This window comes from Haliotis rufescens, unplaced genomic scaffold, assembly GCF_023055435.1.
Source record: "Haliotis rufescens isolate VD_foot unplaced genomic scaffold, xgHalRufe1.0.p SCAF_34, whole genome shotgun sequence".
Taxonomy (NCBI): domain Eukaryota; kingdom Metazoa; phylum Mollusca; class Gastropoda; order Lepetellida; family Haliotidae; genus Haliotis; species Haliotis rufescens.
The window spans coordinates 3,253,515-3,274,312 of NW_025964046.1; the positions used below are offsets into that span (position 1 = coordinate 3,253,515).

A 20,798-nucleotide genomic window follows, 5' to 3' on the forward strand; every position below is an offset into this window, starting at 1 on the left:
TTTCATCAATCATTGGACTTAGTTTATATCAATAAAGTGTTAGTATATACCTACACTCCCATGTCACCTTAGCATTTGTCTCTCTGTCTTTTTCACCCATCCTCATAATTACCTGTCGGCGATTGTCTCCCTTGGTGTTCTCTTCGTCTGGGTATGTCATTGTGGAAGTAGTTATTTATTCCGGTTCAGCACAACGGGTATATTTTACTGATGCTTTCCTGCACTGTTGTGTTCACAGTCCACACTGGGAAGGTATTATATGTGTTTATTTGTTTTCTTTAAACACATACCTGGTGATCAAAGTCACTTGTATATTGCGTACTTGCAATTGGTGTATTTAAGTTTTTCTAAAAAACAAAACAAAACAGCGCCTATTGTGTTTTCTTTATCACCTATCAAAGCATTGCTTCCCCCATTGTATATACCTACAACAGAGCCTCATCATTGGCATAATGTAATTCAGTGACATATATTGTCATTTGTTTTTACATTGTTTTGTGCACAGCCGGGTTGTGGTGACATAGTCATGTAATTCAGTGACACACATTGTCATTGTTTACATTGTTGTGTGCACATCCGGGTTGTTTTGACATGGTCATGTAATTAATTCAGTGACACACATTGTCATTGTTTATATTTATAGTGTACAACCGGGTTGTGTTGACATGGTCATGTAAGTCAGTGACACACTTTGTCATTGTTTACATTCATTGGTATACAACCAGGGTGTGTAGCTCATATGTACTGTAGTTATATAACATATTTTTCAACATATTATTGGTTGTATTAATCAACATGGCTCAAGGTGGTGAAGATTGGGAGGTTAAGTCTGAAGTTTTATCTGATGAAGATGAATTTAAGATGTTAACCTACTTGAAGAGCACTGGTAAATATAACATTAATCAAGTTACAACCCAACCAAAACAGAACCATCTGTTCATCCCCAACCAAAGCCAGGAACACATGTTCACACCAATTAAACCAGGTTATTCTCCTTTCACTCCCAGGCCAGCAGCAAGTGCGAACCCTTGCTTTTACCCACAGCCTCTCTCCTCTTCACCTTGGCCTGTATATCAGAGACCTCTTAGGATATCTACCTTTTCAGGTGAAGATCCGGGTAGTAAGGGAGATACATCCTTTGAGATGTGGAAGTTCGAGATCCGATGCCTCATTAGAGACGACACTTATCCTACAGCCACTCTGACTCAGGCAGTTAGGAAGTCACTTAAAGGTGATGCTGCTCGTATTCTCTTTTCCTTGGGTGAAGACGCTACAGTGACTGATATTATTAACAGGCTTGAGGGTCCGTATGGTACAGTTGTCACTGCAGAAAATCTATTTCAAGAAATCAACCAAGCTATGCAAGGAGATACAGAGTCATCAGGTCATCCAGGCGATCAGCAACCCTTACCCGCCCCGTGCAAGGTGCCTTTCTTCCTGCTTCTTCTGTGCAACATATCCAACCTATCACAAACCAGCCTTTTCGTGCCAAAGGTCAGAGGACAGGAGCATGCTTTACGTGCGGTGACTTCAGTCACTTCACAAGAGACTGTCCCCAAAACAACAACGTGTCAGCCCAGAGAACGTCCAGTTTTGCAGCCGGAGGCTCATCCCAAGGGAATCAATAGTTCGCAAGACCTGTCAGTTGAGTATTTCAGTCATGATGGCGTTGTTGATGATTTGTAATTTTCTAAAAATATTACAGATGACTATTATGAGTATGAGCAAGGTACAGCTGAAATTGTGGTTAGGGGGCGTCTCAAGAGCAGGTTGCAATTCTGGATAAATATTGGTTCTTCACATTGTGTTGTAGATTTGATTGCTAATGGGTATAAGATCCCATTTATATTTCAACCACCTTCTATGTATGCAAGAAATTACCAATCAGCTTTCAAACACAAAGACTTTGTCACAGAGGCTATTGATGAACTGGAGTCGAAAAGCCTCATATGCTTGTGTGATACTCCTCCTACTATCGTCAGTCCACTGTCGGTATCAGTCCAGTCTTCCGGGAAGAAGAGATTAATTTTAGATCTTCACAGAATTAACAGTTATGTGTTCAAACAGAGTGTGAAATATGAGGATTTGAAGATAGCTTTGAGTTACATCAGAGATAATGACTGGCTCATAAAATTTAATATCCATTCTGCTTTAACCACATTGATATTTTTCCCCCTCATACTGATTATCTCGGATGTTCATGGGCTGATCAAACAGGAATCGTTCACTATTAAAAATTCCTTGTGCTTCCCTTTGGATTAACATCAGCTCCATATGTGTTCACCAAAGTTACAAGACAGTTGGTTAAGAAATGGAGGTACGAGGGATACAGAATAGTAACTTTCTTAGATGATGGTATTCTTTCAGGTTCTTCACCGGAGGAGGCACACGCGTCGGGTGCAGCTGTTAAGCAGGATCTGCTCGGATCAGGTTTCGTTCCTAAAGTAGAAAAGTCCCTTTGGTTGCCGTCTCAGTCAATTGAGTGGTTAGGTTTCAGGATTGATACAGAATCTATGATCATGAGTGTTCCTGACAGAAAAAGGGATAAGGTATTGAGTACATTCCACATTGCATGCCTGAAGGCGACTTCTACTTGTCGACCACACACAACGAAATGAATGTCACCGGCTTTGATACATTCATACATGACGCGGACCATCTATAGCCCACAGCGTATGTACAGCGCGGAATGTCACCGGCCATTGTTCAAAACCCTCCAAGAATCCTCCGTGAATGTTTACCCGCTCCATTGTCCCCCGTCATCTCTCTATTGTTCGAATAAACCCTATTCCAAAAATATTACACACACCTGTAGCCCATTACATAGTGAAGTAGTAATATTTGTTGACTTTCAATTTCATAACGTTGAGTTATCTACGTCAAAGGGTGCAATTTGGAGCTTATGTGTGTCAAATATTTGTGACCAACACTTACACACAAAAGGAAACAATTCCTTTATAAATCTGTTAAGCTCGTCTCTAACATCATAGGTAAAACTAAACTATTTCACTGGGCAAAAGTTTATTTTTCTGTTGTGTTACAAATTTATTGAACAGCCTAGAAACGCCAATAAAGAAAAAACAGTTATCCAAATACAGTAGTTGATAAATACAAATCATTATGTGTGATCTTTTGGCAGGGTGTGAGTTTGTCCTTCAACCTATCCATTGAAGACTGGAGAATGTGTACACCAAAAAACAATATACGGCAAAGTATTAACAAAATGACATCAGAATGTACTAGGTTAAAAAGGAAACGTGTCTCTGGCATCAGTGCGTCTCTTTGTATCCTATATTTAATCCCCAAAAAATATTTTCATACATTTCCTTCTTGACATGAAGCAGTTTCTGTTATCTTTGCTTGACAACTGAAGTTGTATTAAAGAGCTGAGTTCAGAATGTGTTCAGATGTGCTCGTTGGTATCCATGGTGGGAAAAAAGTATATGAACAATTTGAGTCACAAGAACATATTTGTCATAATCAACATATATAATTTGGGTTAGTTATATTTTCAAACACATACTGAATACAAAGAAACAACATATATAATATACTATTAAGCAACATATTGAAGGAGATTCGTATTGACTAACTAAAAGAATTAGTAACAAAAAGAGCATGTGACGTCATCCATTGTGTCATGGCGTGATCACATTCCATGGTGACGTCATTGCATTTCAGAGAGACGCCATTTCTAAACTGTGTTCATGAAGAAAAGGTGTGCTTCGGGACGCTACTGATCACTTTTGTATCTAACAGTGAGTGAGTGAGTTAAAGCTTTACGTCACAGAGAGAGAGCACAACTGACTGTGGCTCTCAATTCTTCATAAATCATCAATGAAAACATCTACAGATCCAGTCAAACTTACATAAAAACGTAAGTTAAGGGACTCTGGAAGGCCGCGACGCACAAATCATGGGTATTTCTCTGAATCTCTGGCGATCCAGGATAGGAATATTCAACCTGTCAGGTCGACCCCGCTCACAACATGGCGACCATTGTGACACCTACACGCCTGACACACACTGGACTCCGGGAGTCGATCTCAGCTACCGCATATTCTGTGTGACATTTGTGATCTTTTGTGTAACTATGGTTGGATGTACATTAGTACAATTACATCGGGATGGGATATCTCGGACACCAAGCTATCAGTGGACTTTGACCCATCCCAAGGTAAACAATGACTTCTGTCAGTTCTGCCAGTTCACGAGTAGCGTCCTTCTGTTTTTAAGTGGTGATGTTGAGACTAATCCTGGTCCTACATCTGGTGCGGATTCTGATTCATCTAAACTACATCATGAACTTTTGTCACAGTTGAAATCCCTCGCCGAGGATGTGAAAGTGATTAGATCGGAATCAACAAAAATAAATGCTACACTACTTAATATTCAAACTGATATCAGTGACATTAAATCCAGACAAGAAATATTACGTATAGATGTTGATGATATTGCAGATAGACTTGAGGCTCTGGAATACACTACTGCCTCGGTGAAGGAGAATATTGAGACTGTCTCTGTGATCGATGAGAAAATTGGTGTAATAGAAGATGCAATTGATAAACAGGAACAATACAGCAGACGCAATAATGTTATCTTGTATGGTCTGTCTGAAAAACCCCGCGAAACTACCAACGCATGTAAGAATTATGTGTGTGATGTGTCAAATGCCTGTGCGAGTGAAGATGAAAACTCTAATCCTATCGGCGCCGATAGTATTATTGCTGCACACAGATTGGGTAACAAGAGTGGAAAATCGCCCAAACCGATGATAGTTAAGTTCTTATATCCAGAAGACAAAGTATGGGCGCTTGGTCTCCGTGAAAAACTTAAGTCAAGGAAATTTGGCATATCCAGTGACTTGACGAAACGCCAGCGGGAGAAGCTGCAGGAGCTGAAGGACGCCAACAAATTCGGCTACTACAAGTATGGAAAGCTATTCGTTACAGACCGACGTCCCCCTCGTGACGACAGAAACCAGGGAAACGTGGGCTCTGATAATACAGGTAGCAGCATCGACATTGGCAACGACAGAGTGGGTAATCAGGGACGTTCTCTCCGTCCACGAGGCAACAAGGGTAAAAAACATAGGGGTGCGACGACAGCTCAAGCAACAACCGTGTTATAGATCTGAACTTACTATTTTGGAATGTCAACGGATTGCTATCTAAACTCAATGACAATGAATTTCTTAATTACATACGTACATTTACAATTATAGGATTGTGTGAAACCTGGCTAAAAGCTTACGACTTTTCAAAGGAGTTCCCTGAATATGTTTACTTTAATGTTGATGCTTGTCAAATCTCCAAACAATGTAGGCTATCCGGTGGTATTACATTGTTAATAAAAAACACACTTTCAAAATCCATTTTGTGGTCAAAAATATGTGACAACTGTGTTTTCATTTTGCTAAAGAAATCTGTATTTAATAATGCTAAGGACACACTTATAGGTTGTGTATGCATCAATCCAGAGAATTCAAATTGGTATGTCAATAAAGCCAACAAGTGCGGCGTATCTATACTCCAGGATGCGTTAATAGATGTACCACAACAAGTGGGGGACGTCTCTATCCTCCTCGGGGGCGACTTCAACGCCCGCACTGGGACAGATTTTGATTTTGTTGAGGACGATATAATGAGAGCTCTGCAAATTGACAAGTGTCATTTTCTCTGTGAGGGTATTTGCGCACAGCGATTTTCATCCGATAAGACTGTGAACAAATTTGGGCGAATTTTGCTTAATATATGTGCTTCTCTTAACTTGTCTATACTTAATGGTCGATGTGGATCTGATGCCAGTGTGGGAAATTTTACGTTTGTGTCCTCTACAGGCGCAAGCGTTATTGACTATGCTATCACAACAAGTGATTTGTTTACATTGTGTAAGAATTTTAACATCGGATCTCGGAACGAGTCTCCGCACGCGCCAATCAATTGCACCTTTCAGTCACGTAACACTGAAATTGACAACGCTATGTCGGGTGAGAATGTGAAGCCCGAAGTTTGTATTAAGTATACTTGGCGTGATAACTTTGGTGATCGGTAAAGAGAAAATGTTTCATATGATGAAAGTAAGCAATTGTTTGATGATTGTATTACGTTAGCATTAACAGACATAAATGCAGCAATTAGTAAATTTACGGACGCTTTGTTGAAAGCAGCAGATTTTACAAAGCGTATGATTGTTCAGCGTCATGGACGCGACAAGCCGTGGTTTGATAAAGAATGTGGTTATCACAGAAGAGAAGCCTTCCGACTACTAGATGTTTTTAATAGTAAAAAGGATAATGTTTCGTTACAAGCCTATTCACTGCAGCGTAAAACATATATGGATATCGTAAGGTGTAAGAAAAGAGCTTTTAATGATTTGATTCGTGATAGACTTTCATCCAATATCAATAATTGCAAAACATTCTGGGAAATGTTAAGAAAATACACTGGTGTTGAAGAAAGGGAATCATCTATCCCCATTAGTGACTGGTTTTCGCATTTTAAAAATTTATTCCAAGATATGCATACCGTTTTCTCTCGTGATATTACGAAAGATGGTGTAGATTATCCTTTTGATGATGTCACATGTTCTATCCTTGACAGCCGTATAACTGAAGACGAGGTGTTGCAAGCTATCAATAAATTAAAAAACTGTAAGTCGCAAGGAAATGATTCTCTTATTTCTGAATTTTTCAAAGCATCAAGTGATTTAATAGTACCATACCTAACAACCTTGTTTAACATTTTATTTGAAAATGGTTCGTTTCCCGAGTCGTGGTGTACTGGTGTTATCATACCTCTGCATAAGAAGGGCGATTACTCAAACCCCAATAACTACCGTGGTATCTCCTTGCTCAGCACTTTTTGTAAACTTTATGTTTCTGTACTTAATTCAAGACTTACGTTCTGGTCTGATGCGTATGATAAAATTTGTGACTCTCAAGCTGGTTTTAGGAAAGGTTATAGTACTATTGATAATATATTTATTCTGCAGTCTGTAATCCAGCATTATCTGTCTAGGAAGCGTGGTAAATTATATGTTCTTTTTGTTGACTTTAAAAAGGCTTTCGATTTTGTAAATAGATCTAAACTTTGGCTAGTTCTTAAATCCAGAGGTGTGTCCCCAAAAATGTTAAATGCATTAGAACCCATCTATTCCTGTGTTAAAAACTGTGTTAAGATCAGAAATTGTTTTACAGAATGTTTTGATTGCCCTCTAGGACTTCGGCAAGGCTGCGTAATGAGTCCATTCTTATTTTCTATTTTTATAAACGACTTAGCTTTGTATGTAGAATCAACATGCACTCCAGGTGTACAGCTACACCCTGACACTGTACAGATTTTTCTATTGTTGTTTGCTGATGATGTTGCACTTATTGCTGATACTTTGTATGGCCTTCAAAAACGCATAAAAGCTCTGGAAAGTTTTTGTAGTAACTATCATCTAACAGTCAACTTGGATAAAACTAAGGTAGTGGTATTTAAAAACGGGGGTATTTTATCAAAATATGAAAAGTGGTATTTCAAGGGTAAAAAACTTCAGTGTGTAAGTTCTTATAAATATCTCGGTACCATTCTTTCAAAAACTCTCTCCTGGTCTTTGCATGTTAATAGTGCTGCTTTACAAGCTAAAAAGGTCCTATTTGGTGTCATTAAATCTCTAAAAATGCTTCAACCTCTTCCTTATGACTTGTTTTTCAAAGTTTTTGATTCTAAAATATCTCCGATTCTTTTATACGGTGCCGAGATTTGGGGTGTAGATACCTACAAAGAATTAGAGCAAATCCAGATACTAGCATGTAAACGCTTTCTTGGGGTTAAACAATCTTCATCAAATCATGTGGTTAGAGGGGAATGCGGAAGGTATCCTATGTACATATGGGCTTATAAGCGTGTAGTTACTTATTGGTACAGAATTTTACATTTACCTGAAAATAGATTAGTTAAGAAATGTTATAGATTATTATTACTTGATGTTAATAATGGTAAGATCAACTGGGTCTCTAAAATCAAACACATTCTCTGTTCGTTTGGTTTTGGCTACATATGGGAGATGCAATTTAGTAATAATAGTAGAAGCTTTATCTTGGAATTTGTAAACCGTTTAAAAGCCTCGTCTGAGCAAGATTGGCATGCAGCTGTTTCATCTAGCACTAAATCCCAGAGTTACTCTCTTTACAAAATTTCATTTGGCTTAGAAAGCTATATCAAGGTAGTAAATGTTTCAAAATTCAGAGCTGCTCTTGCTCAGTTGAGATGCTCCTCCCATCGGCTGAGAATTGAGACCGGTCGATATATTAAGGAAATAAGAGAACAGAGACTGTGTTTGATGTGTAACCAGAATTTTATTGAGGACGAATATCATTTTGTGCTTGTATGCAATGCTTATAATAATTTAAGAGCTGAATACATTCCTCCTAAATATTTTACAACCCCTTCTAAAAATAAATTTAATGCTCTTATGTCATCCACTAACTCTAAAATCATACGAAATCTAGCAGTCTACGTTTACAAAGCTTTTCGACTTCGTTCATTACATACAGTCTAAATATTTATTTGTGTATATGCATGTGTATGAATGTGTATGGATATGGATGTATATGTAAACTAGTGGTAATTCTTTTTTCTCCCTCTCTCTGTAAATACTTCTGTGTAATAGGCCTACGGCCTAACACTTTTTGTGAATAAACAACTGGACATGCATGAACCAAGTCAGTAAAACTGAAACGTCACATGGGCAATATTTCAGCCATATCGTGACTTGTATCTAACAACATCAGTAACACTGGTGTATATGATTGACGGTATTATTGAGTATTCGATGCAAGGACAAATGAACCATCTGGAATGTATTTGAAAAAATAATACAACATAGTATTCAATAATGACACGTGCTAATTATTACTAACTGTGACAAAAGCACATCATATTAAAAGCAAAATAAGCAGTTTGAGTCACAAGTATATATTTGTCATATTCTACATATTCTACATATATCAAATGGGTTACATCAAAAATCTAAACCAAAGCGTCGGAGTTTTAATTCGTGTTGATATATTTGATATCAAAAGACACGCGGGTGAGATTATTCTTATCGTCCTGAATCAATCTTCTAGCCTTTTGCCAATGCAAACAGTACTAACCAGTGTCTTGAGTAATTAAACTACAGCTAACCAGCTTCTGTTATAGATTAGTGACGGCATTGTAACGATGACGTCACAATGGTATGCAAAGCGTGATGCAGTTCCATTGTAGCGATATCTCATAGGATTTACTCAAGCAATATTTCCTGTTGAAGCCATTATTGGATGCTAAATTGTCAAACCGCAGAAAGCCATAATAATTTACTTAAGAGATTATGTGACAACACGTTGCAAGAGATAAATTGGGTGTGACAACATCCGATCCCTGTTATTTATCATCTGTTTGGTTTAAAAGAATAGAAATTCTCGATCATTAGTTGTACATTGAATATGTTTTCTAACACGGTAAAGAGCTGCAGGTCTAACTGGTTTGTCTTGTGGCATCTACTTTCTTAGCATTGTTTCTACTAAACTGTGCCCCGTTGGACCTGAATTATCTGTGCAGAATAACAATAAATTGGTAATTATCATAAAAAGATAAAAAAGAAAATAATTCACAAAAGAGAAGCTTCACCCCCCAGTCCATCCCACAGTCCACCCCAAAGTCCACCTCACATTCCACCTCACAGTCAACCCCACAGTCCACTTCACAGTCCACTTCACAGTCTTGATCTTGTCTTACTACCCATGATCTTGTGGCTTCTACACCTAGCTGTACAGCTCAGACACCTCACCTTTAAAAACAAAGTCACTTTTAATGGTTTTATTTTATTTCATGTGCCCACGCATTGAGAATTGTCAAACAATATTTTAAGACGAGTAAAGGCAGGATGTCTCATAAATATGGACCCTCCTTCAGCTCAGGTAAATTTAACGTAAATGATTCAGTATCAATAAGTGAAGTATTTTCGTTTGCTCAGCTATGGAAGACATCCAAGCTCGGACGGCCCGTGTCCATAGCAACCCATGCTTGCCGTTAAAGATGACAATGCTTGTCGTAAGCGGCGACTAATGGATCGGGTGGTCAGGCTCGCTGACTTGGTTGATGCATGTAATCGTATCCTAATTACGTGGATCGATGCTCGTGATGCCTATCACTGATTGCCTTGCCAAGACTCGATTATTTACAGACCGCCGTCATATAGCTGGAATATTGCTGAGTGCTGCGTTAAGCCACAAACAAACAAACAAACAAACAAACAAAGCTCGGGGACATCGGGATTCGATGCCGCGAATACCTACAATATGAGAACACAGGTGTGCTCCTCTTCAGTTTGATTGTTGTTTGCAAAGTTAATTTCATTTTATCATGGCGGACGGTATATGGTTCAAGTCTTGACCACCCGATTCATTCAGTCGCTTCTTATGACAAGCAGGGTTTCTTGGGACCTTTTGGAACAAGGACTCCCCACGTCCTGATGGAAGTTACAACATATGAAAATACTATTCACTCAAACGATCAACTGACTCGATCATTTCGGTTGCCCATATTCTTATGTTAACACGATTGTCTATCTCATTATCATAAAGCCAGGAGGTACAGTAGCCTAGCGAAACTATTTCGAATCTTCATATGGATGCGATGTATGAATTCCATCCCCGGGATCCCCATCTGTGGTATTGCTGGGACATTGCTAATCACAGCGTAAAACGCTATCACACAATCACTCGACAACATTATCTGACTTACCTCCCTTGTCTGTCGAGTGGACTGACACTGCCCGACCCTCTCACTGGGGCTGTTTCTGTACCACGCTGTACACATCACATTCAGCAGCCCCATCTTCAAGAAACAATGGTAATCTAACTTTTAGTTAGGAAATAAACGACGAGTGGGGGTTGTTTATTGTACAATAAAACACTGCAGGGAGAATAAACCATGATGGGCGCAGCTCCGAGTGATTTATTCTCCCTGCAGTGTTTATTGTACGATAAAGAACGTCTATGAGACGTTTATTTCTTACATGAGACATCAACATCATGTACAGCCTCTTAAGGATGATGATGAAATGTACAAGCTTTCAAAATATAAACCCGTATTTCAATAATGATGACTCCCTCAATGGAATCCATGAAAGATGGGTATTTCACACGTCGATTGCCTGTACCTTTTCTCCCAAAGACGATTGAAATATCTCACCCACTTTTGGATGCGGTTGTTCGGCCATCGCGTTTATCTTTGTAGCCGAGCTACATCTTTGGGGAACAATTCACTAGATACTCCCTTCTCAAAAATAACGTCGTCCATTATACGTCATCAAGTTGTAAGCGCATGTTCGAATCTCCAGAAATGACGTCATGATAGAACAATGTTAATGAAATAAACCACACTTCGCCCTTCATTGTTCTTCGCTATTTATCGTGTAGCTATATTATATTTCCAATAACATCCTACTTCAAAAAGACATTTGCACATGAACATAATCGCAAAGCCAGATGGAAGGTATGGTAACCTAAGACATGATATCCACAAAGGAGGATCCTAAGACATGATATCCACAAAGGAGGACCCTACGACATGATATCCACAAAGGAGGACCCTAAGACATTTTTTTCAGGACATTCAGCTCATCCGGCAAACAATTCTATGTTTACTGTTTTGTAAAATGTGTGGAAGAGTTCTTTTGTCCATGATTTTCGGCCAGAAAGTATTCATTTAAACAGTTTCCCTACGACTCACCATTCAGTGTTGATGGACGCTGTTTATCCGGGATGGCGTATATGTCTGCAACCTCCTGAGATGTACCAGGGGACGCCTGGGGGTCTGAAGGAGACAGTATTCAGTACAACATGAGACATGTTTACAAATGAATCAGTGCCAGTGATTAAAAAACAGCACAAAGGAGGAACCTAAGACATGATATCCACAAAGGAGGATTGTGAGACATGATATCCACAAAGAAGGAACCTAAGACGTGATATCCACAAAGGATGATCCTAAGAGATGATATCCACAAAGGATGATCCTAAGAGATGATTAACACAAAGGAGGATCCCAAGGCGTGATATCGACACAGCGCATGTTCGAATCTCCAGAAATGATAGAACAATGTTAATGAAATAAACCGCACTTCGCTCTTCATTGTTCTTCGATATTTATCGTATAGCTATATCATATTTCCAATAACATCCTACTTCAAAAAGACATTTGCACATGAACATAATCGCAAAGCCAGATTGAAGGTATGGTAACCTAAGACATGATATCCACAAAGGAGGACCCTAAAACATGATATCCACAAAGGAGGAACCTAAGACATGATATCCACAAAGGAGGATTCTGAGACATGATATCCACAAAGAAGGATCCTAAGACGTGATATCCACAAGGAAGGATCCTAAGAGATGATTAACACAAAGGAGGATCCTAAAACATGATATCCACAAAGGAGGATCCTAAGACAATCTTTCAGACTATTCAGCTCATCCAGCAAACAATTCTGTTTACACTTTTGTAAAATGTGTGGAAGAATTCTTTTGTCAATGATTATCGGCCAGAAAGTATTCATTTATACAGTTTCCCTACGACTCACCATTCAGTGTTGATGGACGCTGTTTATCCGGGATGGCGTATATGTCTGCAACCTCATGAGATGTACCAGGGGACGCCTGGGGGTCTGAAGGAGACAGTATTCAGTACAACATGAGACATGTTTACAAATGAATCAGTGCCATTGTACGAGACCTTCAAGATAGACCTTTAGATCAAATGTTTAAATTTCGAAAAAAAACTACTTGATACATGATAGATTTAAATTTAAAATATTCGTCAGAATTGGTAAAGGAAAGAATGAAACAGGCCCCTTCCAATGAATGGAACTTTGGTCAATCGAGGTGACGAATCATTTATCAATATAACAGAAATATCCAAGCATACAGCTGTACGTTTATTAAATGAGTGGGCGGGTTTTTTCCCCGGTTTTAGCCACAGAACGATGGTGGACACCAGACATGGGATTGATGCATTATGGCCATGTGGGGAATATTGCAGCTATTGGCGGCGAAGTTAGCAATCCAACCGGGTCTTTGGATTGAAGATTTAACGCTTTGGCCACCAGGCCACCACACCACACAGGTCATCTATTCCACAGACCCACCCTTGGTGCTATCTGACTGTCTAGCCCCACCTATCTGGGCATAGTGACGTCCCCATACCTCCCCCTTGTCATCTATACCACAGACCCACCCTGGGTGCTGTCTGACTGTCTAGCCCCACCTATCTGGGCAAAGTGACGTCCCCACAACTCCCCCTTGTCATCTATGCCATAGGCTCACCCTGGGTGCTGACTGTCTGTCTGGCCCCACCTATCTGGGCAAAGTGACGTCCCCACAACTCCCCCTTGTCATCTATACCATAGGCTCACCCTGGGTGCTGGCTGACTGTCTGGCCCAACCTATCTGGACATAGTGACGTCCCCACACCTCCCCCTTGTCATGTATACCATAGACTCACCCTGGGTACTGGCTGTCTGTCTGGCCCCACCTATCTGGGCATAGTGAGTGAGTGAGTGAGTTAATATTTAAAGTCACAGTGGCAATATTTCAGCCATATAGTGACTAAATCAAGTTATATATTAATACATAGTGACAATAAAATCTGTCGACAAAGGACAGTAAAAACACTAGACTATCACAGATGTAGATTGTAAAACTAGCATATCAGAATAAAATTCAGAACAATTCAGAACAATACACAATAAAAATGGGCTTTAGATCACCAATAGCCAAAGGTAGGTCACCATACTAGTTACCATGGGGACTTACGATACCTGGGCATAGTGACGTCCCCACACCTCTCTCTTGTCATCTATACCATAGGCTCACCCTGGGTGCTGGCTGACTGTCTAGACCCACCTATCAGGAAAAAGTGACGTCCCCACACCTCCCCCTTGTCATCTATATCATAGACTCACCCTTAGTGCTGGCTGTCTGTCTGGCCCCACCTATATGGGCATAATCCACGCCCCCATCGTAGCTGCTGTAGAGGGGGTTACCCTCCATCACTGCAAAGTGGATGGGAAATTTACCTTAACAAAATAATGATATTGATATTGACAAGACCAAGAAAGTTTTTTTTTAAAGTTTCTTGCATTTGTTGATATTGGTTTACAGTTTAGATTGTATAGATTGTATCCCTCTTTAATAAAACACTTCAAAACAGAATGTGTGATTTAATAATCTATTATTTATATGTACTGACCCGCATCTTCTCCCTGTTCCGGATCTTGATTTCTGATAAGTTAAATGTGTATGATTACATCATATTCGGTTTGTGTTGACATACAACATGAACAAATCAGTTCAGTTAAAATCTGTTGGAATGAGATTGTTTGAAATGCAGAGATGTCGCATTATTTAAATTGAACTGCCTTTGGTTTAGTTTACTTTGTTATATTAACACACTAACAAAATCTAAGACGACGCATTTCATTGTGATCATGGGTTCGAATCCCTATGTTTCTAGGTTTGTCAGCACCATACCCGTGTTCGTGGTTTCATTTAAGTGGTAAACGTCTGAGACCTGCACAGCTTCAGCCTTCCGACCACATCAAGCTGGCACTCTGTTACATAACTGAATCGGGGGCGCGGGTGGCCCAGTCGTCTAAGGCGCAGCGATTCGATGTGCAGAGATGCGTCCCTTGGGCACGCCAGAAACCTATGATTTTGGGTTCGAATCCCGGTTCGCCCCAATTATGTTTCTAGGTTTGTCAGCACCACACCCCGTGCTCGTGGGTTTCACCGAAGTGGTAAACGTCTGAGACCTGCATCACTTCGGGCTTTCCTCCCACATTAAGCTGACACGCTGTGATATAACTGGAATACTGTTAAAAGCGGCGTTAAACCCAACTCACTCACTCACTCACATAACTGAATCATTTGTTATTTTGTTTTTTAAAACATCATTATGTATAAGTGGTGAATAAGGATCTTGCACTGTCTGTACCATGCTGATATTCGAGTCTCAGACAACAGCAACAACGTTCATTTTATGCAGACAATCCGTGACATAACATATCCTTCGCTCTTTCAATCCTTTTTTAATTAAATAAAGTGACAAAACCACTCCCACAATCATATGAAACCTCCACTAAAGGTAGAGTCCATCATACGTTTCCGACATTATCATCAGCATGTATTATTAAACACTATCAAACAGTGATGATGCCAAGTGTTCGCGAAAAGATGAAGAAATACCTCTACATACCTGTAATGACCTTTGCTAGGCCGCACAGCAGCTGAGGAGGAATGAATAGTACAGCATTGGATTCATATCATTCAAACAACATGCGCCAATACCTACGTCACTTATCGCTACGGAGTAACTACAACTGGTATATACTAGGTAATATGCGCAAACATTAATATATTTTCTAAATTGTTTCTGCAATAAATGTGTTTCTCTTCGGGCATATTTGATTCAACAAAAAACAAATTTTCCTGAACAATGATATCAATTGATAACAACATTTCATTATAACGTCTCGAGAGGTCATAAACGATATTTGGGATACTGATGTCCCATTCGCCCTAAGGCACCGGAGTTCTGTGTGCAGAGTTGCGTCGCTTAGGCTTGCCAGGGACCTGTGGCCTTGGGTTCGAACCCCGGTTCCTCCTCTTTATTTGCCTAGTCGGTTCGAATCCCTGTTTCCAGGTTTGCCAGCACCATATCCCTGCTCGTGGGCTTCACCAAAATGGTAAAAACCTAAGACCTGCATCACTTGGCTTCCCTTTCACATTAAGCAGACACACCATGATGTAACTGGCATTCGGTTCAAATCAGCATTTACCCAAACACACTAACTCTAACGAATTCACTTCGCCACTACTTGCTACTGACATACGCGGCTTCTTATATGAAGATGGAGTGGCGGCAACGTATCAAAAACTGTTCAAAGCGGCGTTGAACCAAATCCAACTCCCTCACTCACTCTCTTGTGAACAGTACAGTACTTACAGCCATCGGTGTGCCTCTGTTTCCTTGATCGGAGTAAGCAGCAGACGGCGATGACGGCAGCAAGTAGAAACAGAGCGCCGCCAATGGTTCCGCCAAGCAGGGGAAGCATGGAGTTTACGGGGGGTGTTTGGGGATTTGTAGAGTCTTTGGTTCTGCTTTGAATCTTGTACCCAGGACTGCTTCTAACCGTTACAGAGGTTGTAGGTTTATTTGTTGAGTGAGTAGATCCGGGGACACTGGACGTAGTCGTGGTTTGAGCTGTTGATGTTGATGCCACTTTTGCCCTTGTTGACGATGACGTAGTCGTTGTTACTTCAGTTGTTTGTCCGGGGACACTGGACGTAGTCGTGGCTTGAGCTGTTGATGTTGATGCCACTTTTGCCCTTGTTGACGATGTCAGACTCGTTGTTTTTAAAGTTGTTTGTTCTAAGCAGTGATTAGAAATTAAAAGCCAGCACACGCTCAAGCCTTAAACTGTGCAAAAATAATTGGTAGTTGACACCTCTGGAGAAAATGTTTTGAAAAGTCAAATGCATGAAAATACAAAAACATTTTCTTAATTTGATTGACGTATCCCAATACTTTTTATCTATTTAAAAAGAAAGGAATTTAAAGGATTACAATAATGAATACGTTTAAATGTACTTCCTATTACAAGGCGACTATTCTTGTCGCAAGAGGCGACTAATGGGATCGGGTGGTCAGGCTCGCTGACTTGGTTGATATATGTCATCGTATCCCGATTGCATGGATCGATGCTCTTTATGTCAATCACTGGATTGTCTGGTCCAGGCTCGATTATTTACAGACCGCCGTCATATAGCTGGAATATTGCTGAGCGCGGCGTTTAACAACAAACAAACAAACAAACCTATTACAAGCCCTATTATTTTGTAAAAGGTTGAAGATGCATTTGATTCATGTGAACATCCTGTTGGGTGAGTGAGTGAAGGTGTGGAGCTAGTGTTAGAAGCCATCAAAAGCGGGCACACCCAGGAGGAGTTTCCCCTCAAGTAAGCCAAGGATGCTGACATATTTCTCTGGAGACGTCCTGTTGGTTAATTTGTCATAATTTTTAACATGCTGGAAATGCAATTGTATCCCCATAATGTGACATAACTTAATGTAGACGGGTTCGTCGATCCTTTGTTTCCGATAAGGGCAGAGCAATGTATAGTTGGCTTGCATATGACATATGCACCTTAGGCAGACAGAGTTGAAATTAATTACTTTTCCCGAGGAAGTTGAAAGGTTTATATAGACATAGGACAGGGGTACATCATAAACGATGATCCAACAGTGTTTGTTATGAAGATGATAACGTCATATATTGGTCAGTTGAGATTAAATTGCATGGAAAAGTTGGAAGGAAAATATTCTTATTATACTTTACGTAACATCGTATGGCGACTGACGCCACGTGGTCTTCCTTTCGTGTAAATAGTCTGATATAGCGTAAAGACAACAACTTTCCCTAGTCACTACGTGATTTATAACTGAATGAAGATGGCGTGGATATGATTTGGGCAGCCTTATTCAACATTGCATTTTCCATGTCGGACATCATAGCTAAAACACTAATAATGAAAGATCGTCTTACAGTACCTGCCGGTGGCGCCACAACATGGACATGGATGCTCTTGGTTGAGTACTCATTTGATGTGCAACTCCAAATTCCATCGTGCACGTTGCTGATGTTGGAGATTTTGAGAGCATGTTTACTGCAGTCCGTGTTTCCCAGTGTCAGGCCTGGCAGAAGTGATTCTCCGAGGCGAAAACCGCATGGTCCAGAGTTTCCTTGAAAATCCGCAACATACTCTCTGCTACTACCTATGTACCAGGTGAACAACCCTGATGCGCTACCCGTACACTCCAAAACAACATCACTTCCCGCTACAACTGATGTATTCTGGGTATCAGTATATTTCGCTGAAAAAGCAATAGAAATAATATATGTATATATAAACAGATCATGAGTGTGTAATGTCATAGGTATAAGCAGCAAACAATAGCATGATCACTGGATTGTCTGGACCAGACTGCATCACTCTCTACTAAATGTCGTATTTCCTGATTAACATATATGGAAATATATAGTAAGAGGCGCTTAACTTTTTATAGGTGTATGTTTGTCTCCCATATGGTACCACGTGATTCTTGTTGAAGTTCCTTTAGATTTTGGGTGAGTTGGGTTTAACGCCACTTTCAGTAGCATTCCAGGTGTTTTTTCGTTGTTTTTTATCACATCGCGTCTATTCGGTGTGGGAGAAAAGCCCGAAGTGATGCAGGTCTCAGACGTTTACCCCATTTTGAAACCCACGAGCACGGGTATGGTGTTGACAAATCTAGAAACATAATCGGGACGAACCGGGATTCGAAACAACGATCATAGGTTTCTGGCGTTTCAAAGGGCCGCAACTCTGCACAGCGAATCGCGGCGCCTGAGACACGTGCACCTCGTTTACAGTAACATCATGATGCACGTGTCTATGAATAGCATTGTTTCAGAATTTACTTTTTTGCGTGTATGGAAGTATAAATGGAAAACCATGTGAGCACGCATTACGTAATTCCGCGCAATTAGCGTGGTCTAATGGCTTTAGGTTTATCGAAATATGACCACAAAATATATTGCTTGGTTAACAACCCCAACGTTTTGGAATCAACGGAATATTATGGTTGCACTCAAAATAGCTCTCCCGAATCATTTGTACTATATTAGTCTATCGTCGTTTTTTCATACGACAAACCCAAGAGTTTCAAGAACATACATATCTTTTTTGTTCCTTTATACAAAACTCGACTCCACAATTACTTTTATAGGTATGGTATTGAACCAAGTGTTTCTTTTTGATCGAAATTGTTACCTTAATATTTCTTAATAATTACATAAAGTAGAAATTTTACAAAATGAATATATTTAATCTAGAAGAGACTGATTGTAATGAAATATCATGAAATTCATGTATTTTGGGGTCCTGGACAAAGTTCAAAGGACCTGTCAGTCAAGGCAAGAGGCGAGAAGAATTGAAACAGTCAGACCGTAACGAACTGGAACAAATATCTCCGGGAGAAGGCGGCTGTTTGAAATGACATGGTCAGTTACCGCCAGATTCAAACATTAGTTCCCTGAGAAACGGAAGACAAAGTTGGAAAATGGCGGGTTATAAAATGAAACCCGAAGACATGAAATTTGTGCGGGAAAGAAACAGACGAGCGTGCCTGCACGTTTCTGTTTATTCATTCTCGGCTTTCGCTCTCACATGGTAGTTTGGACAATGTACATGCATGGATTTGGCAAACTGTCCTGTCCATAACGATACACGTGAGCAGAAAGGGATTTCTCTCGACTGTAATATCGGGATTCCCCGACATTCCGCAGTAATAAAAGTAGTGCGCCTCGGTAGGCATGGATTATTTTACATTCAATGGGAAATGAATGCAATAACACGTGACCAATTGAGCTAATCAGAATGCAGAAATTATAATGATCACAACGAGAATTTAATTTATTTTTTTAAAAACATATTTTTTCTATATGAACTTGTCCCTGTCGCCTTGCCGAGTCAATAACGCTGATTTGAATAAATGATAACTTTTATTTTCATGAAAAAAGCATTTAGGGAAAAAGCACGGCAAAATGATTGAACATCGGATTGAAATCTCTTGATCAAATTCGGATTTCCTCATTTAGGGAAACAAGTTGTTGATTTTGCTTCAGGTGAGCTTAAAACCTACCTTTAATTACTGTCGGCGTTCCATCCATTCCATATATCCCGTAACAAGCCAATGACATGATTCCAGAAAAGACACAGGTTGTTCGAAAAAACATCATGTTGAAATGGCAGTGTTTCACCATATATCTTTGTGTTGGTATAAGAGACAAGTACCAGTTCCACAGCACGATCCCGACAGTACCACGACCATGCGCCCACTAATCATCAGCACACAGCGACGACACCAGGCGCTCGCGAAAAGGCGAGAGCAACGCGACCCGGAAATGGTCTTTGTGTCATCAAGTATGCCAGATACTGTACATTACACACTATGGCCGGAAAAGGTCTATTTTTTATAAAGTGATCACTAGAACGGCGATTGTTATACGAGTTCCAAATATACAACTCCACTTATTTAACCATAATTTATAAACAATCTCTCATGTTTGATTGGCCATCACGATTTAATTTCCCGTTTCGTTTTATCTTTCGTTTATGGACGATGGGTCATGACCTCACATTGTACTATAGGCCTTTGGCCTCATAAGTACCATGAATAAAGATTGATTGACCTCACAGGCTGATACTACTGACGCAATCATGCGGGTGTGGAGTCGTAGCTTTGTGCTTCTATGTTTGCGGATATTTGCCATTGTAAAGGTGGCTCCTTCAAAACACAGGAAAACTTGCTTTTAGGTTTTAATAAAGAAAAACCTATTCTAAAACCTTCAAAGTAAAATCTTGCAATTAAGGGAATAGTTGTTGAAGATGAAAAAGAAACAGGGCTGACAAGTTTTTTTCGAATCACGCAATTATTTGAAACTGAATGACAGACAGGACCATATTGGACAGCCGTCTTTGAAGGTTAATCCTCAGGCTGCTTTCTGTTTGTTTGTTTGTTTGTTGTATAACGCCGCACTCAGCAATATTTCAGCTATATGACGGCGGTCTGTAAATAATCGAGTCTGGACCAGACAATCCAGTGATTGACATCATGAGCATCGATCCACCCAATTGGGATACGATGACATGCATCAACCAAGTC

General features: G+C 40.0%; 1 protein-coding gene across 1 annotated transcript in view; it reads right to left on the reverse strand.

Moving 5' to 3' along the window:
* LOC124148331 overlaps positions 1 to 17,962 on the reverse strand; it is a 109,462-nt gene extending 91,500 nt beyond the window's left edge. Inside the window, exons 1-7 of the mRNA XM_048380963.1 lie at positions 17,643 to 17,962; positions 16,038 to 16,463; positions 15,288 to 15,318; positions 14,283 to 14,314; positions 13,996 to 14,085; positions 12,616 to 12,699; positions 11,763 to 11,846 (exon numbers count right to left, since the gene is read on the reverse strand). Of these exons, the coding sequence (XP_048236920.1) occupies positions 11,763 to 11,846; positions 12,616 to 12,699; positions 13,996 to 14,085; positions 14,283 to 14,314; positions 15,288 to 15,318; positions 16,038 to 16,146 (430 nt within the window). The 5' untranslated portion in view covers positions 16,147 to 16,463; positions 17,643 to 17,962. The remainder of the gene's footprint in view (positions 1 to 11,762; positions 11,847 to 12,615; positions 12,700 to 13,995; positions 14,086 to 14,282; positions 14,315 to 15,287; positions 15,319 to 16,037; positions 16,464 to 17,642) is intronic.
* Positions 17,963 to 20,798: the final 2,836 nt, after the last annotated feature.